Here is a 22,907-nt window from a genome sequence, read left to right on the forward strand (position 1 = left end):
TAAATAAAATGGCATGTATTTATTTATTTATTTATTTATTTATTTATTTATTTACGAATAGGCAGGGCCAATCACGCCTGGGGCAAAGCAAAGGCTAAACTGTTGGTCAAGGTGTGTGAGGGAGGCGCTGAGGGTTGAGGTGGGGCAAAGATCCCACCTGGAAATAGGCATGGCAAAAGTCAGATCTCCAGGAAGAGCTGATAGGGAGCTCTAAGCTCCGCAGGAAACAGCTAGTATAGAGGTCAGCATTCTCCCCTTGTTCTTTGGATATGTATCACGGGACTGTTCTCCAGTCTTGCCCTCACAGGAGACAGCCAGGCCAACCACAAGCTGAGGAAACGTGCACTTAGTAGGTCAGACCGTGTGACATGGTACAGAGGAGTAGTAGGCCGAGGGGACTAAAGAAAGTTGGCCATGTTTCTCTGGGGCGAAGGCTTCTCGGGGAAGATCTGTTCACAAAGACCGCGGGACGATCAGGGCACCATGCCCTCATCGGGGGGAGAGCAGTTCGGGCAGGAGGAAGAGACTGTGCAAAGGCCCTGGGGTGGGTGGTAGCTAGCTGCCCAGTATGTTAGAGGGATTGCAGGAGGCCAGAGCAGCCGGAGAGGGCAGAGTGGTCCACCAGTCCACCACTGTTGGGGAGTGGGTGGACTTTACTCATCCTGAGATTGGAATGGGGAGGGCTTTGATTAGAGGGACAGTGTCTGGAATAGACAGGGGGGTTGACAGGAAGTGTAGAGCTTGATCAGAAGCAGCAGTGTTGGGGGAGGGGAGGTGATAGCCCAGGCTGGACCAGAAAGAGTGGGAGTGAGAAGAAGATGCCTGTGGCATAAACTGAAGACCCTGAGGCGGAGCCTGCTGATGGGCGGGGTGAGGTGCTGAGGGAGCAGGGTCTGGAGGTTGAGGGGAAAGGAAGGGCCCTGAACAGGAGGAAACTCGTGGGGCACCTGAGCAGAGCCAGGCAGTGCCAGCCTCCTCGGCTTCTGCCTGTCCTCCAGTGGCGCCTGTCACCTCCGCAGGCCTTGTCAGCAAGCTGCTGGGAAGCGTCATGACTGATTCAGGAGATCTGGTTGATCCTGAGTCTCAGCCTCAGGGCATCCCAGCCAGCCGACCCTATCCCCAAAGCCCTCCTGCCGCTGCCTCTCCTCCTCCCGGCGCTCACCTTCTCTTCCTCCTCCCCCTTCGGATGCCCCGCTGGCCCGTGGCAGGGCCGAGGAAGTCCCTAGGCTGAAGTTCCCTTACTCTCTTTCAACTGCGGTTTAAAGGAAAACACAAAGCCGCCTCAGCCCTCAGCTCGGCGTCTGTGAGCCTTTGAATCCACTCCTCCTCCGCTTGGAAGAGAGAACAAAGGTGGCTGGAGAGGAAGTAGCGCTGGACTGGGGGGGTGGAGGTTGGGGGGATAGTTCCTCCACCTTCTGAGCTTCCCTCGCCTGCTCCAAGGCAGCTGCCACAGCGGCTCTGCGGCAGGCAGAACAGGTGCCTCCACCCTTAGCTGTGGATTGTCATCCGTCTGACATCCTGCCACTAGCAAGTCCCCTCTCAAGTTAAGCACAGTGCTGTCCCTTGCAGGGTCTCCCTCCTACACACGTCTGCCACCTAAGGCTGCGTGGCCTCCCTCTCTGCTTTCAGAGACCTGCTACCTGCCGGTAGCACCGTGCGGATGGGAGTGAGACTCTAAGAGGAGAAGGTGGCTCCCGGTCTGTGCCTGAGGTGCCCTCTGAGCTGCCATTCACAGTGCCTGCCCACTCAAGTCAGTGTTAGAAAGCCTTCACCTAATCTCCACCTAATGACTCAGATGAAGTTCCTTGTGCAAATCCCCAGCCGGGCCTGGCCTACCCCAGAACTCACAGCTCTCCCTGCTGTGTCCTGGTCACATGTCCTTGATGTGGTGCTGGGGAGATGGCTCAGTATACAAAGTTCCTCTTGAGTTCAGATCCCCAGTTTCTACATTAAAAAAAGGCATAATCCCAGCACCAGGAGGCAGAGACAGGCAAATTCCCGGAGTCACAGGCTAGCCAACCTAAATGAACTGGCTAACCCTAGGTTGAGTGCGAGACCCTGTCTCAAAAGTCAAGGGCTGGCAGGGTGGGTCAGTGGGTAAGGCTCTTGCCTTTAAGTACGACAACCCGAGTTCAATCCCTGGGGACACGCGTGCTGGAAAGTGAGAACCAGCTCCTGCAAATGGTCCTCTGACCACACTGGTATGCCATGGCATGTGCATGCCCACACACACACACACACACACACACACACACACACACACACGTAATAAGAAATAAGGTGGGAGGCTAGAGAGATGGCTCAGTGGGAAGGGTGCTGGTCATGCAAAAGTGAAGACCAGATTTCATCCCTCCAGCACCCACATAAATGTCCGTCAGGCATGGCAGGCCAAGACAAGAACTCTCTAGTGAAAGCCGGCCAGCTAGACTAGCCAAACTGGCAACTCTGGGTTCAAGCGGGAGAGCCTGCTTTAGGGAGCCACCCCGCTGGCTGCACCCTCAGGCCCCTCGTCCCACTGAGGTGTCCTTGGGGCTCCCTCAGAGGCAGAGGAGGTGAGCTAGGGGTCCCACGGCCCCACCTGCTCCCAGGCGGAACAAACAAGAGGTGACAAGGATCAGAGGGGGAATATTTATACATGCGTGCTCTGTGGGCCCCTCAGAGGCTGTCGCCCTCAGCCAGAGCAGCCGCCTGTCACGCTGGATTACCTCAAAGGCTTGGGCCCACTTAGTATGCTGGCTCCTCTCTCCCCGAACCTCTGAGTCATCCATCCTGTCCATGCAGACGCGCCTTCCACTGACATTATCTTTAACGTTTTGTAATCATGAAATATTAATGACCAATATTGAATTTAAAGTACAATTTGTGTCTGGATCCTGCGGTGGAAAGGGCAGTTGTAAAGGGATAGTCTTGGGGGCAGGGGGACCTGGGGAGCCTAGGAAGGGCTAGAGGTGAGGGTTCTTGCAGCAGGTTCCACCAGGGTCATCAGCTCACACCTGGCCAGCAGGTGTGCCTACGACAACGGCTTGTCTAGGTCAGTTGGAAGTTTCCCACAAGGTCACCGAGGGCCAAGCCACACGTCGAGGCACCCCAAGATTCCCTTCATACAGCTGTGCCTGTGTGCCTGTTAGATACTGGTTTCTGTCAGCAGGCTGTGCCCCCTTCGACGAGAGGGTTCTGCTCTGTGCCCTGTGACTAGGCACTGGGGTGGGTGCCAATGAAGACAAGGGCAGGAAGGAATGGGCTTAGGAGAATAGGGTAGGAGATGAGAAAAGGTCCCCTTTGTGTGGTCCTTGGTCTGTGAGCTGGCACCCTGCTCTTCTGCCAGCCTTGTTTTCCCATCTTCAAGCTGCTGGCTATAACTCCTTTGCCCCGTTGGAGGGCAGGAGGATCAGAAATTGCAGACTGTGCAGGCCTCCATTTATTCAAAGTCATCGGTCAGCATCACGAATAAAACAAAAATCCACCACCACCCCTCCCCCGTGGGTTTGGAAACCACATTTGTCCAGTTCCAGTAAGGTGCCTGACAGTTCCTTAGCAGGTGTTATTAATAGCCACAGAAGGAATCTGAGGCAGGGGGATGTCGGAGATGGCGGTCTGGTTCACATGAGGAAACAGATGCCAAGTGACGGACAGTGATTGATTCTCTCTGTCCTGTGCTCCTTGGAGCACTGTGGAGGGAGCATGGAGGCTGAAGAAAGGACCAGGTGGAGGGGAGGTCGCAGTAGGTGGGGCTCCAAGGCTTTCTCCAGGGAACCCCCCCTGTGTCCACCCAACCAGGGGGTGCTTATCCCATACCCCGTGGGGATTCTTGGCTGAACAAGTCTGGCAGTTGTCCTCCCTGAGTTTCTGGGGGGCAGAGAAGAGGGAGAGGAGAAGCGAGAGTGCCAAGTGGGGCTTTGGAGAGATCTGAGGAGCAAGAAGGGGCTGTCTCACCACCGAGGGGCAGATGGGTCTCCAAGGTGGGTCTCTTGGAGGTAGGAGGAGGCTTTTTTAAGAGCTGGGATTTTTATCTCCCTGTGAGCCAAAGCTGGGAGGCTTAGACACCCTCTGAGAGCAGAGGGGGGAGTGTGGCTGAAGCAGGGAGCTGAGGAAGGCAGGCAGATGCCTGTTAGCCTGTGCAGGGAGGGCCTTGAATGGCCCCCCGTGGAGCCAGCTGCCGGGATAATGGGGAGCTGGCAGGTCTTTGAGCAGAAGCGAGCGAGCGGTGATGGGATGTGGGGTGTCTGTGGCTTTCTTGGCCCGGAGAAGGGTGGACAGGAGGGAGCAGAACAGACTGGAGACAGTAAGATAAGTCGTGCTAACTCCATGAGGAGTGTCAAGACAGGGCCAGTGAGCATGGAGGCCAAGGTGAGCCAGGGAGAAGACTCAGGGCAGCGCTGTGTGGTAGCAGCTGCTCAGAGGTGTGTCAACCATGACTGAGCTTCCCTTGGGCTGAGTAATAATCTACAGAATCCTTAGCACTTAGCAGATACCAACAGGGCCAGAAACTGTGATGTCTACAGAGTTTCAGTAGGACAGCCCACCTTGCCCTAAGGGAAGGAAAACTTCTTTGAGGCCCAAGACCCCGGAGGTACTGTTTCCTACTTCACCTGAAGTCCCACTGCTGTTGGACTATTCAATCCCACCACAGAGGCAGAGCCCATCTCTGCACACTGGAGCCAAGCAGATGATGAAAGTCCCTGATAGAGACAGAAAAGGGTGTCGGAGCCTCCTGTTCCCACGCAAGGGGCATGGGGACAGGGCAAGAAGTGCCAGGAGGCCACTCCAGGCTGTCCCCACACCCTTTGCCGGATCCTTCCCTGCTCCCCACCCTCCTCCTCCCACGACTGCCTGGACTGTGTGGTAATTGGGAAGATCAATCTTTCTGCCCAGCTGGCTGGCTCTAATCAGAGCCTAGGGTTGGGCTGCAATCTAATTCCCTGGGGAGGAGGGTGGAGCTGAGCTGGGAGAGGGCTGCCCACTCTACTCCGCTCCCCTCCTGCCACACTAAGTGAGTGGGTGCAAAGATGACCTTTCCTCTGGGGTTCCCCCACACACACTTCCCACTCTCGAAGCCTCACCTCCTTTCTTCTCTCAGGGTTCCTCTTTCTCTGTGATGCCCAAGGAGAACCACAGTGTCCACCCCCACCAGCTTTGCCGACGTGGTTTTGGTTTCCCCTGCTCCTTTCATGGGTCCTTGGAGGGGTACAGCCATATCATCCCCTCAAGGCCCTCCTCGGAGTCTATCCTGAACACAGGGCGTGGATACCACAGGCAGGGAGACCCCCTCACTGCATGCAACTGAAAGCCCCTATGATGCACCAGGCATGCGAGCGTTGACCAAAACTTCTGCTTCCGGAGGGGACAAAGAAGGCCAACAAAAATAAGACGTGGGCTCTGTACAACGCTTGCTTTGCAAGCACAAACACCCGAGTCCAACCCCCGGAAGCCATATCAAAGCAATGGGCATGTGGGAAATCCTTGTACTCTCGGAGCTGAGGAGGAAGAGACAGGAGAGTCTTTGGGATTCACTGACTAACCAGTGGAGCCTAGGCAGCAAGTCCTGGGGAGAGACCCTGTCTTGAAGGAGGTAAATGGTATCCCTGAGGATGACACCTGAGGCTGTTCTCAGGCTTACCATGTAAACATTCACAGGTGCGCGTGCACACACACACATACACACACACTTTTTTGTTTGTTTTATTTTTCAAGACAGGGTTTCTCTGTGTAGCCTTGGCTGTCCTGGACTCGCTTTGTAGACCAAGCTGGCCTAGAGCCTACAAAGATCCACCTGCCTCTGCCTTCCAGAGGGCTGGGATTACAGGCGTGCGCCATGGAACCCAGCTTCACTTTTTTTTTAAAGATTTATTTATTATACATACTATGTTTGGTCTGTAAGTGGGCACCAGATCTCATTCTAGATGGTTATGAGCCAACCATGTGGTTTCTGGGAATTGAACTCAGGACCTCTGGAAGAGCAGTCATTGCTCTTAACCTCTGAGCCATCCCTCCAGCCCCCAGCTTCACTTTTTAAAGAATACAAATCGAGGTACCTGGTAAAAAGCCATGACAGCAAGTTCCACGGGAAACCGTGTGTGAGACGTGGTGAGGGGAGACACCAATAAGGACCCAGCCATCGGGAAGGAGCCGAAGCGCAGAGAGAGGAAGAACAGAAAGAGTGCCGAGGCTGGGGAGGGGCCGGCCATCTAACCCAAGCCAGGAGATCTTGTGGGAGAAAGTCCAGGGCTTGGGCTGAGGGCTGAGGCAGTCACAGAGAGCTGCCTGGAGAACGTTGTGCAAGGCCCTGAAGGGTTCTGGCAGCTGAGGTGTTGAAAGACTTTGTTAGTTGGAAACTCTCCCTTTAAAACTAGCCTCCCTTGTCTACACGCAGCTCTGTCAGGTGTTCCAGCGGCCCCTCGGGAGGCTGCCTCACCTTTCTGAGCCTGTTTTCTCATCCACAAAGCAGCACTGATTCCCACCTCGTCCCACAGTTGACAGGATAAAGTAGGGAGACACAGATCTTGATAGTGGCTTGACACCTGTGTCCTGCCTTTCCTTGTGACACTTTCCTTCTGGTAGCTGGGTCATGCCCCGTGTCCTCTTTCCTTTCCACCAGCCCCATCCATCTCTGCTTCCTGCTCAGTTGGGTCTCAGTTGGGCCCTGAGAGTGTTTCTGTCAGAAGCTGGGGTCTTCCTTGGAAGGGCTCTGAAGCCTCCCTGCACTCGGACCCCAGGGCCTTTGCACATACTGATCCCTCCCAATCCCTCTCCCCAGAGCCATCCTTCCCACCGCCTCATTCCCCCTCATCCCTTCCCAGTAAAAATGTCACTTGCTCCATGGAAAAGGTCCCCGACACCCACCAGGGCAGGACTCCTTGCTGCACACTCTCAGTTCCTGAGCTTTTCAATTCTTGTCACACAGTCTGGAATGGTGTCTGTCTCTGCCTCTAGACCAAAGGACCACGTTGTTCTTGTTCACTCCTGTGTCCTTGGTACAAAGGAGACTCCCATTCCACAGTCATCAGCAAAAAACCGCAAGCCTCCATTCCAAAATGTCCAATCCCACCCCAGCCGCTGCGCTTAGGGAACCTTGGGGGAACCAGGAAGGTAAGACACCAGCCCAGCGGCCGTCTGGCCCCTCGCTCCTGTTCTTTTTAAGAGGGAGCAGCGCGGAGCCTTCCTTCCCAGCCTCTCCCGACCCCTGGGGCTCCACCTGCCACCTCCCCAGATGCAGAGCGAGCCAACTGACGAAGGAAGCACCAGGCCAGAGCACGTTTAATTTTAATTTAGGAATCGGTTAGGGCTGCAGGCCTGCTCAGCTCTGGGCTGTCAATCAGCCTTCCTCAAGGCTGCATCAATTAGTTTAAAAATATTGAATGTAATTTTGCCTGACACAACATATTGCAGCTACTGCAAAATATAATTTATTTTAGAAGAAGAAATAATTAAACTAATTTGCATGTCAGTCAGCTGAACTGAGATGGCAATGGGGGGAAGGCCGGGGGGAGACCTGGCCCCTGGAGGGGGCACCTGCCGCTGGGCACTGGGTGAGGTCTGCTGTGCCTGGAGTCTGAGCAGCTGCCACTGGATGAACAAAGACCGGGCAGCAGAGAGGGCCCAGTATTGTATCTGGACCACACACTTAGGCTGGGGACAACTCCAGGGATGCTCCAGCCCCGTGCACAAAAGAGGTTTGGCGTCACCTCGTCATGGACTGTGCAGAGACCCACGTGAGATCACAGGCAGGAGAGGATGCTGTAAAGCAGACAGGGGTCAAGGCTGAACAGTGCTGGGCGCTTTGTTTTGTGACAGAACCCTGGAAGGTGCTAGAGGCAGGCCTTGCTGTTATCAGTGATTACAGGGGACACAGACCCGCAGGACTGGAAAGTCCCAATCAGAGGCCTGCCATTCTCCCCAAGGCACCATTTGCAAGAAGGGTACAGGACGAACTTCCCCGGGACAATGCCAAACTTCAGCACTCGTATTCTTTAAGGGCTTCCAGGTGACTTTCTAAGGATGAGAAGCATTGCCTGGTGCTGAGGACACGGGCCATTCAGGAGCGATGGCCATTCCTGGGCAGCCCAGAATCCCTGGGACAAACACTACAGCAGCCTGGACAAGCCTCTTAAGTGAGTGCCCTCACCTGCCGCCTCTAGACCTGAGACCCTTCCTTACTCAGGCAGAAGGACTCAGGGCTCTCTTAGGAAGTGACCTGCAGGCGACATATTAAAAGAGGAGGCCAGCAAGGCCCAGCTGTAACCCACAGCAAGGGCCTCCCAATAGTAGAACCTGAGTAGAAGGTGATGTCTTTCCCTCAGGCCCATACCCCTTCTACAGAGGCAGGCTGCCAGGCAGGGTGTTCAGGCCCTCGCTATCCCCACCGTCAGCTGGGAGACAGACACCGCCTGCCTCCCCCCTCTCCCCACCCTCCCAGGAGCACCCCATCTGTCTGTGGAGGTTCTCTGGCAATGTGCTCTTAAAAATAACGGTTCACTCGGCATCCCCAGTCACGACTTTCCCTCCCCCAGTCCCGGAAGAGCCCTTCTAATTGCTGAGGTGGCAGATCCGGGTAAACTGAGGAGATAATGTTCCCCTTCGCTAAGGGGAACTCCAGAGAGGGGTCAGCGGGACAAATGAAGGGCACCTCCTACCTTCCGTGGCTCCCCAGGGGGGACCCACCTGCCTCCAGTTCTAACAACTCTCCAACAGCTGCAGTCAGCAACCCGAGGCCTCTGAGCTCAGAGGAGGCAGCAGATGGGTCCACTCCCCCCAAAACTCATGGGGTGCCTGGCTGCCTGGGAACTCCCAGACTACCCCCAAAATAGCTCCCTGCCAACCCAGCTGTGGACTCCTGCCATCCAAGCAGCTGCTTGAAAGTGAGGTGTCGTTTCCGTTCCGGGGGAGTGCACTCACAGGGAGTGGCAGGTACAGTAGGTCAGTAGCGAGTCCACTAGCTGAGAAGAAGGTGACAGCGTACACAGGGAAGGAGGGGTCTGTGTAGAGAGGCCAGGCTGAGGCTGCCGGTTCCCTCTTGGCTGTCTGATTACTTAGTAGATACCTGTGTGCCACTCTTCTGTGCTGTGCACGAAGCCCTAAGCACTTTAGAGACGTTAACCGTTAGCCCATCTGTTCTGCCAGCAAGCGAGAACACCGAAGCACCGGGAAGTCGCTGGGCTGAGATCACAGAGCTCCTGTATGGCAGAGGTCTTAACCACCATTTCCCTGTCCACCACTTTCCAGGGACAGAAGCCGAAACCAGCGTCTTGTCCAAGCCCAAGTTCTGGGTCAGGGTTTCAGCCACACCTGAAATCCAGACCTCTCCTCAATCCCTTCAGATTTCATTCATTTGCCCAAGTGTGAGGAGCGAGCTTGTCTATGCCGTGTGCTGGAGACCCAGGGCTAAGTGAAGCAGGGCCTTGAGTTGATGGGCATCTAGCTTTGCTGGCCAAATTCGCCTCTTCGGACCCATCTGGCCCTTGCAGGGTCAGGTGTGCTGAGAGCAGCAGTTTGGGGGTTCGGGCACCAGCTGACCCGTCCTCCAAACATGCCCATGTGTTCTAGTTCCTCCTTGGCAGTGTGGGGACACAAACTGTAGTAGATTCAGGGCAGCTGAATGATGGGCACGTGTGCTCTGGGGGCATTAGGTAATCTCTAGGTGACAGGGCCAAAACAGTGACGGAGGTGACACAGTGTGTGAGGCAGAAGCTTATCTGAAGGTATCACTGGGTGGAGGCGGCCGTAGCAGGAAGTCGTGCTTGGGGCTATGCTGTTTATGGTGCTAGTGCAACTGATGGGAGAAATGAGGGTGATGGTCTTAATACTAGGGCTGATGGAGGGACGATGAAGACGGAGCTCACGTGGCGATGATGATCTACTGTGCCTTACCTACTAGAGCCAGGGAAGGCAGTGTTGCGGGTAGTCATGGTGACCGCTTGGCAGCAGTAAGGACGCAGTAATGGCGCAGGTTGGGGTGGTGCTCCTGCCGGCGAGGAGGTGATGGTGGTGGGTGGTACTGTTGGTGGTGGGAGCCAAGGAGGTCGTGGAGGCAACGGCAGTGCAGTTGGTGCTAATACTGAGGATGGGGATGGGGATGGGGATGGTGGATGTGGGGAAGACTATGGTGGAGATGGAGAGGAGAATGGCGAAGGTGGTGATGGTGCTAGTGACGGCAGAGATGGAGTGGCAAGAGCGAAGATGGTCATGGAGGTGGAAGAGAGGGGGGTGGTGGAGATGGACATGGCGGAGAGGTGGATGGTGGAGAAGATGGTGGTGGAGTTGGATGGGGAGGGTGAAGGCTGGTGAAGATGTTCGGGAGGTTGGGATAGGGATCGTGGGTTGATTATTCAATCCCAGGTGTCCTAGCCCTGGTCCTTGTGCCCATGTGAATAACCCACTGTCTGTCAGTGTGGCCCCACTGCCTAACCTCCTCGACGTAGTAGGTAGGTTGTCTGGTGTCACCCCTGCAGCTCCTGCCCCCTCCCACTCTCCTTCCAGACAATCATGCTCAGCTCTCTCGGGCATCCCTACGGATCCGAATCCTGGACGTGAACGACAATCCCCCGGAGCTGGCTACACCCTATGAGGCAGCTGTGTGTGAAGATGCCAAGCCAGGCCAGGTACCCGGAGGCACTGGGGTCCGGGGTGCTGTCCTGTCAGAGCTCCTACTCTACCTCACGCTCCTCTCCACCCTGCAGCTCATCCAGACTATCAGCGTGGTGGACAGAGACGAGCCCCAGGGTGGACACCGCTTCTACTTCCGCCTGGTACCAGAAGCACCCAGCAACCCTCATTTCTCTCTTCTGGACATCCAAGGTGAGCTACCAGTGAGCCTCCACTCTGAGGGTGCATGGGGAGGGGGCTGGCTCAGTGCCTTCCTCCGCTGTTCTCTATGAGAACCGTGAGAGCCAGAGCTGGGTCAAAGGTCACAGAACATGAGCCAGGCCAGGGCTGGCACCCAGCTGCTGGCCAAGCCCTGAGGAAACAGGGCATGAGTTGGCAGAGTGAGGGGATGCATCCCAAGAGCAGAGACTGGCAGTTAGAAAGATGCAGGAAGAGCACCTAGAGAAGACATTGGAGAACGGTCCCCGAGCCAAGTGGCAGGGAAGGCAGCATTGGACACACTCCACCCCCACCTATAGGTCAGATGTGCTCCCAACCCAAGTCCCCTGTGGTATTCTCCCAGACACAATGGATGGAGGTTTTCCCTATTTCAGTTGTCTCAGAGCTCCTTCCCAGAGCTCTGCGGAGTCCTTCAGAGTCCATGCCTGCTGAGCCAACTGGGTTCAGTTCATGTTTATGCTTGGGGGTCTCATACCCACACCTCTAGGGTACACACACACACACACACACACACACACACACACCTACCTCTACAGAGTATAGATGTTCATTGACTCAGTTTCCCCCTGCAGAAGCAAACAGCTCACCCTGTCTGAGCTGAGTCCTTCATAATACCCCAGTCTATCCCCAGAGATCCTCATGAAATTGGCATTGGAATCTTTAAAAAAACAAAGCTGAGGGAGTGAGGACCCCAGGAGGCAGCGCAGGCTCAGCGAGGGGCTCTCTGTGACTTCCCGGCAACTACCTGTCCCTCTTTAAGCCTTAGTTTCATTGTCTGGAAATGTGGCCAACACATGCCACCTCAAGTAGCCAGGTACCCCAGAGGGAGGAGGGCTGCTGGGGTGGACTGCAGACTTCAAACTCTCACTTTCTATATTCCATCTCCTAAGTTCCGATGAGACACAGTCCCTATGTGGCCAGCTCTGCTCTGGGGCCCTGGAAAGTCAATGACAGACGGGAGAGAATCTCCGTCCTTGTGGAGTTCATATTCTATTGAAGCAAGACAGAAATTAAACAAGTCAATAATATGTCGGGCATAACGAGTGGCCAGGGAGGAGGAATAACACAGCCTTGTTCCTCGGGAGTCTGGGCCTCATTCTGCTTGTCCATAGGGTGCCAAGAGAAATGCTCACACCTTGTAGGTGCTCAGTAAAATGGGTGGTCTGGAGCTGAAGTCAAAAGGTAGTCTGGGAGGGCCCCTCTGAAGGGATCCACTATGAGCAGGCAATGAAATGGCCAGAGAGATGGTAAAGAGTCTGCTGCGCAAGAGTGAGGACCTGAGTTCAAATCCCTAGCACCCGTGTAAGCTGGTGCTAAGCACAGTAGCATGTACCTAAACCCTGTCACCGGGAGGCAAGAACAAGGAGGACTGTAATCAGTGAGTTCCTGCCCAGCAAGACTATGTCTCAACAATTAAGGTGGACAGAGGAAGACGCCTGCCATAGACCTCTGGCCTCTCACACATAGGCAAGGACACCGCACATACATGCTCACACAAATCTACATCACACACACACACACACACACACACACACACACACACATACATACACACAAATAAATAGAAACTGAAAGCAACCAGGCAGTGAGCCACCTGATAACCAGAGTAGAAACTGTCTGGTGGCAGAAACAGCAAGTTTCAAACATATGGAAAACAGCATAGAAAGTGAGAAGTCAAGAGGCACGGGGTGGGACACAGGAGGGCCAGAACATGCTGGTTCCTGCTGGTCCTGGAACAGGCCTGAGGTCACTCCCAAGACTTTTAGACCCTGCCCCTACAGAGAGAAGCCTTAAGGCCTCTGAAGCAAAACCGTCTGTATTCCCAGGAGCCATATTAAGAACCTTTACCAGCCAACGCCTCTACTCTGACAACTGCTCCCAAAGGACAGTGACAGCAGCTAGGGCTCTTGGAACCCTGGAGTCCCTGCTGCTCTGGGCATCAGCCCCTCCAGTGAGGGCAGGAGCGTGGCTTCGAGAGAGGCTAAGGCTATAGGAAGAAGCAGGGCTCAAAGCCACAGCTATTTAAATCTTTTTGGAAGTAATTCAACAACCAGTGCAACTCAGCAACCACATATCCCTCCCTTGGTATCCCGAGCTGGTGCCCTGGGACACTGTCAGCCCTGCTTCTGCCTTTCCAAGTTCAAGGGTCTTCCCAACCCCAGCGCCCAAGGCTCCACACCCCCGACCTGTTTGTCCTAATTTGGGAGCCTCCTGAGATCCTTTGAGGGGTAGTCCGCTAGTATCAGCTTTGGGGACAGGGCAACCTTAGCTTGTTGAGGTCAGAGAAGCCAGGAAAGGTCTCCTCCAGTCCTTCAGCCCCTTCTCTCAATGTGCCAACCCCCCCCCACACCTCCTCACTGTATAAATATCTTAGGTGGCAAGCAGCTACCCCAACCCATCTGCTTCTTTGTACAAATGTGTAGCCAGTTTGGAAATGTGATTTATAAATATTGCCTTTGCAGCCAGGGATTGACGCTGATGGATGTCTGGCCAGATGGATGGATGCTGTTCCTGGGCTTGAGTCCCACGTAGAAGGGTGGGGCGGGCCTGCGGTGGTCAGTGGCATCCCAGAGGACAGCAGCTCGATGGGGTCAGGGTGGTACCCCAGGGGTCCCCTTCCACTGGGCAGAGTATGGCAGGAATCTGAGTGCTCAGACATCTGGCTGCATAGTAGGAGACGACAACCCAGAGACAGCATTTCTCTCTGTCTTGCTTGGCAATTGGAGGCTGGGCCGGGGCCAGCCACTCATTCCTCAAATCTGTCTTCTCTCTGCTGCCACTGCTGCTATTGTCTCACACAAAACACACCAACACTTTCGACCTGTTGTACATGTCAGTGCCTGCATCTTCCATTCTAAGTGTCCTTGGCTACCGGGCAGGTTCAAGCTAGGACAGAAACCACTTCCATCTTATTCACAGCCATGTCTCCGGGGGGCCAGAATAATCCTGACGTACAGAGAGCGCTCAGTTCAGATTTTCTGTGGAATGAATGGATGATGTATCCCTGGGTCACTTCTTGGTTTAAAGCCCACAGATCAGTGGCCTCCTTTTGCTTTTCAGAAAGTAGCTCAAGTTCCTTACGAAAACTAGCCTGCTAAAACTTCCCAGGGTGGGCCCTTGCCTCCCTCCAGCCACAGGCTGGACTCCAGCATCACTGCCAGCAGGAGGGACGATCTCATTTCCTGGACTTGCCCACCCAGGAACTTTCACTCGGGGGCGTCTTTCATCTCTCCCAGGAAACGCTCCCTGACCTCCCGAGCAGGGTCGAGCAGGGTCAGGTCCTCTGCACATTCTTCCCGTGCTGGCCCTTCTCAGCAATCCCACGATTTGTAATCCTCCACAGAGCTGTGGGCTCCCTCAATTAGTGTTTCTCTCTCACATTAGAATCTGAGCTCTGATCCAGGCAACAGCTGATTTAGCTCTCCATTGTTTCCCCTCAGCAGCCAGCAGGCAGCCTAGCTGGCAGCAGTTAATGAAGAGCTGTCGGGATAGAAGAAAGGGAGAGAAAGAGAGGGAGGGAGCGAAGGTTGGTAGATGGAAAGTGAGGGAAGATGGATGAATGAGTGGAGGTTGGAGGTGGTAAAGGGAGGACGCATGGAGAGGTGAAGAATAAATGGGTAGATGGAGGATGCATTAATGGGCGGACAGGTAGATGATGAAGAGTGGACAGACAGATGGGATACAGAGGATGAGTGCATAAATGAATGGTGGGTGAGTGACTGTTGGAGGGTGGCTAGGTGATGGGTGGAAGGTGGTGAAGAGATGGATGAGTGCTGGAAGGTGGACAAATGTGCGAAGGCTAAAAAGTTGATAGGTAGATAAACCTACGGATGGATGACAGAGGATTATGTATGTGTGTATGTGTGGATGCATGATGGGAAGAGGATGGATGGATGGGTGGATGGGTGGATGGAGGCTAGAGAATGGATGGATAGTCAGATCTGTGGATGAATGAGGGAAGGTAGATGGATGGAGGATGGGTGGATGATGAAAGGTCAAAGTATATACATGAAAGCTAGAGAATGGATGGGTAGCTAGATCTATAGATGGATGGTGGAAGGTGGATGAATTGATGGATGGGTCGATAGATGGGTGATGGATGAACGGACGAGTGGATGAATGAATACATGAAGGATGGATGGGTGGACACATGGGCAGATAGGTGAATGGATGATGAAGAAGCAAGCCACTACTTTTTAAAAAAGTGTGTGTGTGTGTGTGTGTGTGTGTGTGTGTGTGTGTGTGTATGTGTGTGTGTGTGGGAAAGTGCTGGTGAAGGCCAAAGGCATGAGCTCTCCCTGGAGCTGGAGTTACAGGCAGTTGTGAACTACCCAATATGTGTCCTCTACAAGAGTATTTATCATAGGCACTCTTTACGGCCGAGCCGTGGCCTCTTCTTTAGAAGTTTTAAAAATGACATTTATTTATTTTGCGTCAGAGTGGGCACACCACACGGCATTTAGAGGTCACAGGATAACGTGTACGCATTGGTTCTCTCCTTCCGCCACTCGGGTCCTCGGGGTAGAGCTCAGGTCGTCAGGCTCAGTGTGAGCTCCTTTATCTGCTGAGCCGCCACGCCAGACACACAAGTCACTGCTTGCTGGGCCTTGGTTTCCACATACACGGAGGCCCTCCCCGGCCATGTGAGGAGAACTAAATGTGGTCATCTGTTTCAGAGGCCCACAGGCTGACTATGAGAAGTATCCACTCGGTACTGATGCAGCCCCCTCTTTCCTTCATTCCCCTTTCTTCCCCAGCGGGAGGGCAGGAGGCAGTGTTTTCTTAGCCTGGGCTGCCTCAACCTTTAACCCGAAGTACTGACCCATGGCTGACCCATGCCACTTAGCCCAAGAGCTGTGGTCCCTTCGAACTTTGTTCCTTGAGGCTGGCATAGGGCCAGGCAGGCTCCAGCTGGCCAGTGGTGGGGAGACGGACACGCTTGCTTCATACAAGGTGACAAGTGGCCCAACATGCCATGCATGGACCCCAGGCATCCAAGCAGGGTGCTGGGATCATAAATCCCTCCTACCCAGCAAAGCAGAGAAAGGAAGCCATGGAGAGGAGGCGATAGCTAGCCGGAGCATGATGGATGAGGAATTTTCCCAGGCAAGAAGGCAGAGACGGTGTCCCAGATAGCAGGGACTTGCAAAAACAAGGCAGAGACATCCAGACAGTGAGAAGGTGTGGGGTGCGGCACGTGGGAGAACTATTAACCAGCATTTATGAGGAATTGCGTTGTGCTGGGAATGATTCTATCCCATCCTCACTGCTGGGTGAGACCAGGTTCTGTTTACTGATGAGGACACTGAGGACCACGAAAGCCAGTGCTCAATTAACATTTGCACAGAACTGTTCGAATGTGCAAAGCAGTGGATAGCATAAGACCCCGAACCTTGTTTGTCCATCACCTCATGGGCCCATCTTGTCACATCTGGACCTCTGCTACGTGTGTCCAAGGTCACGCATGAGTCAGTTCTTTCCCCATCACTGTGTTCACAGTGAGGAAGGCTGGACTTGGGAAACTGTTGGGAAGCAAGGACTATTGAGAAAGGAGAGACTAGTTTCTTCCTAAGCCAGGATTTCCTTCTAAACCAGCACCAGGAAGATCTCAGGTTGCCTGTCCACACAGCTGTAGGCTTCCGCCAGCTACCGGGACATACCCACAAAGCCAGGAGGGGCCTCTGGGCTCCCAGGGTCTCAAGTGAGAACCCACACTGAGAGCCAGGGTATGGAAAGCTGGGTCTGGCAGGCAGGCGGTGGGTCAGCCACAGAGATGGAGCGTCAGTCCCGGGGCTCTGAGCCCTTCAGATTCCCCACCCTGTGCAGGACTGAGAGGCGTCCCTGGAGAGCAAGGGCCAATGCTTCCTGACAGATGTGGAGGAAGCAGGAAAGGAAAAGGAAGCGAGTGCCGCCTGTCACTCAGCCTGTGCTGCCCTTTCCGGAGTTTACCTGGCCTGCAGCAGGCTGGGGCGGGCACCACGGTGTAGCTCTCCCCACTTTCTGACCGCCTTGTGTAGAAAGAAAAACTTCAGGTGGGTCCCCTTATCTGTCCATGAAGGCTGGGTCCCCACCCTGGAAGCTCAGCCTCTTCATAGAGAGGCTTTAGAACCTCTGACTAACATGGAGGGCAGAAAGACCCTTCAACTGCAGGCCCCAGTGTTCCCAGCCACCTCTGGTGACCTTGGATTTGTCATGGTCCAGCAAACCACAACCAAGGACCGCAGGACTCCCAAACGCAGGGTGCATTGGAAATGGGAGTAGAGTCGGAATAAAGCAAGCTGTTGAGATCAATGCTGGGGTGGGGAGGGGGAAGGACTGACATAGCCAAGGCCAGGACCTTGGTCCAGCTGGGGACGGAATCTCAGATTAGCTGGGGACAATACCTCTGCACAGCTGGAAACAAAAATCATAGAATCGCTGAAAATATACTTAAGACAGCTGGGAATAGACTCCAGGGACCGCTGAGGACACCCGTGGACTCCGTGAGCAACAGGATCGTCAGCAGCTGGGGCAGAAGTGGGGGAGAGGAGGGGAACAGATGTGTGCATTCTTGGAGAGGCAGCAGTTTGGGGTGGGATCAGGATGTGGCTGAGCCAGGATCTGTCCCCAGCCCTGAGTCACACCGGCCCTCTTCTCCCGGGCAGATAACACAGCTGCGGTGCACACGCAGCACGTGGGCTTCAATCGGCAAGAGCAGGATGTGTTCCTCCTGCCCATCCTGGTTGTGGACAGCGGGCCTCCCACCCTGAGCAGCACGGGCACGCTTACCATCCGCATCTGCGGCTGTGACAGCTCCGGCACCATCCAGTCCTGCAACACCACCGCCTTTGTCATGGCGGCCTCCCTCAGCCCCGGTGCCCTCATCGCTCTCCTGGTCTGTGTCCTCATCCTGGTCGGTGAGTCCAAGAGGCAGCCACCATTACTAAACCTGGATGTCCTGCCCAGACAGACCACGCCCTGGGGGAGGAGCCTGGGACAGGCTGGCTAGATCCGCCTCCAACCGCTACCTGCGGTTCCTGTTAAAAGGCTATCGAGTGCGATGGTGGCCCAAGGGGACAGAGTTTATGCGGTGCCCCGCCCCCCACCTCCTAGCATTTAAAAACACATGGATAGCCCAAACTGGTGGTTCGGTTCTGTAATCTCAGCACCTGGAAAGCTGAGGCAGGAGGATTGCTGCAAGTTAGAGGCTGGCCTGGGCTAGGTAGTAAATTCCAGACTAACTTGGGCTGTAGAATGGCACCCTTATCAATAAAAAGAAGCCGGGAGCTGGAGGTGTGACCTAATCGGCAGAGAGCTTGCCCAGCATACATGAAGTGGCGCTGGGTTCGACCCCCAGTCCTGCATAAACCGGTTGTGCTGGCGCAGATCTGTGATCCCAGCAACCCCAGAAGTAGAAACAAGAGTATCAGAAGTTAAAGGTCATCTTTGGCTACACAGGAAGTTCAAGACCCGGGATGGGGGTGAGGAACACACCACGCATGTTTTTTTAAAATTCTCTTGTCTGTTGCCCCCTTCTGCTCTCCAAGAAGAGAAGCGTGGCTGTGTGGCCAGGTGCATCAGCCTCATTCTCAGAAACTGAGGCTCACAGAGGTTAAGCGGCCTGGCTTAAGGTGACACGGGTAGTCTTCTGACTTAAAATTAGGTCTTCTTAGTCTGTGTCTCTACCTCTAACTCTGGCACCTGTCGTGACGTAAAACTGGGGACAACACCCTAGAGCACCCGGGACCAAGAAGCCACCTTGGTACCGGAAGCCATTTGAGACTCAGTGTCCCCAGAGAGAAGAGATGTGAACAGACTGTCTGCTGTCGCAGCTGCAGCCAGAGCTAGGAGTTCTCTGGGTTCCACGCTCGCCAGCCCTGCCCAGCGCCTCCCGAAGATGACACCCACCCCCCTCATGCAGCCCATTTTTCCTGTGACCTGCTGCACCGCTTCACATCCCTTCAGAGGCTCTGGACAGGCTCTGCCCAGCCAGGAGGACAGCCCCTCCCTCCTCGCCGCAGCCCACGGCTCAGAAACCCTTTTTCCAGAGGGTGCACTTTACAGCGGTTTCATTTTCCGAGGCAGTGCAAACAAATTTCTGCCTAATTGCCCACAAACGAAGAAAGTGCACATCAGTGCTCTAAAGGTGACGGGCGGAATCGCTGATCAGGCCTGGCACATCTGCCGCCCGCCGCCCGCAATCCCCACCATCTGCTCTCGTGGGCATCCCCTCCACAGCTCCGGGTCTCCAGCTCCCAACGCTGCCCATCCATCTTCTCTACTTCTCTCTTGATGCCGTCCTGCCCTCCAGCCCTCCCTCCATCCCCTACTTCCTTCCCCGCTGTAGGCTCTTATGTTAGGTGGTGACTCATACCCTGCTGTGACCCTCACAACTGGCTCGGGTCACAGGTCTGCTCGGATATGTCTGGAGCAGCTGGAAGCGCCTTAACCCCTGCCACAGAGCTTGGCATGTGTCTGTCCATCCATCTGTCCTCCCATCCGTCCAGGGACTCCCTCTTAGGGGCTGGACTGTTTCCACAATATCACCGAACGAGAAAAAAAAAATAATGTTTTTTTTCTCTAATTCGTTCTTGGAGCTGGTAAGACCATTGGCTGCTCTTCCACTAGACCTGGGTTCCGTTCCCAGCACCCCCATGGCAGCTCATAACCACCTGTAACTCCAGTTGCAAGGGATCTGGCTCATCTCCTGGCCTCCACAGGCCCTGTGCACATGTGGTACACAGACATACAGGCAGGCAAAACAGCCATACACACAAAATAAAATGGATGTTAAATTATCATTTATTTCATACACGTATACAATGTGTCTTGGTTGTGGCCACCCACAAGCCCCCAGACTTCCCCTACATGTATCCTGTCCACGCTCAGGTCCTCTTGTGTCTTTTTAATAGCTGCGGAGTCCATTAGTGCAGCCTGGGAGTGCATGAGGGTGTGGTGCTCTATGGGAACATGGTCAGCCTACCAGTGTGGGGGGAAGACTGTTCCTCTCTCAGCTCTCAGTAACTGTTAAGAGCTTTAGGGCTGGGGGGGGTGCTCATTGGCCCCTCCCCTATCCTTGCTGAAATGTTGACCGGCTTGGCCTTGAGCTTGTCACCAGGGCTGCTGAGAATGTAACAGCTCTGCTCCCTCTTTCTCTTCCATTCTTTCTTTCCGTCACGTTCCCTGAGCCTTGGTGGAGGGAAAGAAAGATTATGTCAACTTTGAACCTATGGAGTTTAAGGTTCTCTTCGTCAGCCAAGAGGATGGGAATGAGATGTGCCTGGATTTCAGAGGAGAGGTCCAGGCTGGGGCAGGGTTGTTGGGGGGGAGGGTTAACGCCATGGGCCTGCAGGAGACTGCCAAGCAAGGGGTGTTAGGAAGGAGCAGGTCCTGGGGAGACTGCTGGGGAGCTAGGGACGCCGGAAGGAGAACCCACCCGGAAGGCAGAATAAGGTGTCAGTGAGGAGGGAGGAAGAGGAGAGAAACGTGAAGCCTTGGAGGCCAGATGAAGGACAGGAGGCAGAGAGAGACAGTCATTCATTCACGCCCCTTCTCAGTCAGGTCTCCAAGCAACTCCTCATTCACTCACTCGGCGAGTACACACCCAGTGCTTGCTCCATGCCAGGCACCAGGAGGTCCCAGGTGGTATCTTTTGGCAGGACCCGGCCTGGGGGAAGTGCTACCTCTCTATTTGAGATGGGAAAAAAAAAAAAAAAGAGGGAGAACTCAGAAGCAGATCTAGGACCCACTGAGGACCCACGGTTGTGACGAGTCCCTAAATGGTCAGGAATTCGGGTGCTGCTGGTGGTGAAGAGGCTACCCTGAGAACCAATGAGACAGAGGGAGGAGCCGGAGACCCGGGGACCTGGCGTTGAGTCACCTGGTTAGATCTCTCAGGGGAGACCCCTGGGGGACCTGACCGGGAGACACTGAACCAGAGACTTTCAGGGCAGTTGGAGAAAGGCAAGGACAGAAGAGTCTCATCAGCCTTACAGCCGGTGCCTTCAGCCTTAGAGCACCTAGAACCGAGGGTGGAGACTCAGAGGTTAATTCTGCTGAAAATTCTTAGCGCCTCTCTGCGTGGCAACCCCGGCCCCGCCGGCCAAATAGCTGTAATGCAAATAGCTGTAGTTTGCATAGCTCCTGAGACGAATAGCTCGCCACCTCAGCTCAGTTCTGCCAGCTCAGTCCTCACCATAAGAAATGGGGAACCTAGGGACCCTTCGAGGGTGATGGAGCTCAGCCGTCAGGTTGGGGGATAGAAGGGGTCCAGGCAGGGCCCTGTGCTGAGCTCAGACCTCACGCTGTCTCCCTGTGTCCCCCACCCCGACTCCCCGCAGTGCTGGCTCTACTGATCCTCACCCTCAGGCGGCACCACAAGAGCCACCTGAGCTCGGACGTGGACGAGGACATGCGGGACAATGTGATCAAGTACAACGACGAAGGCGGCGGCGAGCAGGACACCGAGGCCTATGACATGTCAGCGTTGCGGAGCCTCTACGATTTCGGGGAGCTCAAGGGAGGCGACGCGGGCGGGGGCGCAGCCAGTCCCCCGCAGGCCGCTTCATCCTCCGAGCGCCACTCGCTGCCTCGGGGACCGTCCAGCCCCGAGCCGGACTTCTCGGTGTTCAGGGACTTCATCAGCCGCAAGGTGGCGCTGGCGGACGCGGACCTGTCGGTGCCGCCCTACGACGCCTTCCAGACCTACGCGTTCGAGGGCGCGGGCTCGCCCGCAGCCTCGCTCAGCTCGCTGCACAGCGGCTCCACCGGCTCCGAGCAGGACTTCGCCTTCCTCCGCGCCTGGGGCCCGCGCTTCCGACCGCTGGCCGCCCTCTATGCGGGCCACCGCGGGGACGACGAGGCCCCCGCCTCCTAGCTCCAACCCTGGCGGCCCCACCCCGACGCCGCGCCGCGACACGCCCACAGCGGGTGCCGCTTGCGAGGACCCAGGGGTGCGCGCTGATGACCAACGTCAGGAGAAGGGAGGGGAACCCGGCCTGCGAGGATCTGGGCTTGCACAGGACCGCGGAGGGGGTGCCCCGCGCTGGGAAATGACCTGGGAGGAGAAAGCGGAGGAGGGCGCTGCTGCCGTGCCCGCCCCCGAGGCTTTCTGGCATCCAAGTAAAGATGAAGGAAGGGCTGTTCATTTACTAAGCACCTACTGTGTGCTGAGAGCTACCCAGAGACCGACTGCATTGTAGAAGCTGTGAGGTGGAGTTCCAAAGGTGCCAGATGGGAAACACGACCCTCCCCCCGCCCCCCAGAGAAGTGCTGGTGACTTGCCCAGGGACACCCAGACAGCAAGTGGTGGAGCCTCTGGCCCTGACTGGCTGCCTGGCCTTGGACAAGTCACCTCACCTCTCTGGGCCTCAGTTTCCTCATCTGTCAAATGAGGTTAATAACAGCACCTACCTCGAAGATTTGAGAGGACGAGAAGGGTTCGTGCGTCAAGTTGTTGGGCAGTGCCTGGCACAGAGTAGGTGTTCAATAAATGCTCGCCTTTGTTACTATCCTTATCCTTGCCGTTACGTTACTACACGGAGCGTGTCTGAGCTCACTCCCTCACCCCGGCACCATCCTGCCTCCCAGCCTTTCCAAGGAAAGAGGAATGGATCCCAGCCGTCAGGCCCTGGTCCTCCTCTGAGGGGGAAACAGATGTGCCCAGCAACTGCAGAACCTTCCTGTGCCTTGGGCTGCATCAGAGTAAGATTCCTGGCAAGATGCTAAAGCAAGATAAGCTGGGGGGGGACGGCTAGGGGGCTGGACACAGTGGTGACATCACCCCTGCCGTCGGAGCTGGAGCCTTTCTTTCCCTCCAGAGCAGGGGTTCTCAACCTTCTGAACACTGCCCCCCTGCCTTGGTGACCCCCAACCATAAAACTATTCCCGTTGCTACTTCATGGCTGTGATTCTGCTACTGTGATGAATCATAATGTAAACAGCTGAGAGGCGTGATTTGTGATCCCTCTGGGGGTCGTGACTCACAGGTTAAAAACTGCTGCTCTGTAGACTCCGACTTAAGGCTCTCCCGGACTGGGTATAGATAGTGGCACAGACCTGTGATCTCAGCACTCGGGAGACTGAGGCAGGAGGACTGCCATGAGTTGGAT

At 55.2% G+C, this 22,907-nt stretch overlaps 1 protein-coding gene across 3 annotated transcripts in view; it reads left to right on the forward strand.

The window, feature by feature from the left end:
• The window catches only part of Cdh22 (cadherin 22), a 117,419-nt gene extending 95,062 nt beyond the window's left edge, over positions 1-22,357 (forward strand). For 2 of the 3 annotated variants that reach the window (XM_055596260.1, XM_055596261.1), the window contains exons 9-12: positions 10,474-10,595; positions 10,674-10,791; positions 17,463-17,714; positions 21,138-22,357. In XM_055596260.1, the coding sequence (XP_055452235.1) occupies positions 10,474-10,595; positions 10,674-10,791; positions 17,463-17,714; positions 21,138-21,673 (1,028 nt within the window). In that variant the 3' untranslated portion in view covers positions 21,674-22,357. The remainder of the gene's footprint in view (positions 1-10,473; positions 10,596-10,673; positions 10,792-17,462; positions 17,715-21,137) is intronic. The other variant, XM_055596262.1, reaches the window with a different exon arrangement.
• Positions 22,358-22,907: the final 550 nt, after the last annotated feature.

Source organism: Psammomys obesus, unplaced genomic scaffold (genome assembly GCF_907164565.1).
Source record: "Psammomys obesus unplaced genomic scaffold, mPsaObe1.curated_primary_1811, whole genome shotgun sequence".
Taxonomy (NCBI): Eukaryota; Metazoa; Chordata; class Mammalia; order Rodentia; family Muridae; genus Psammomys; species Psammomys obesus.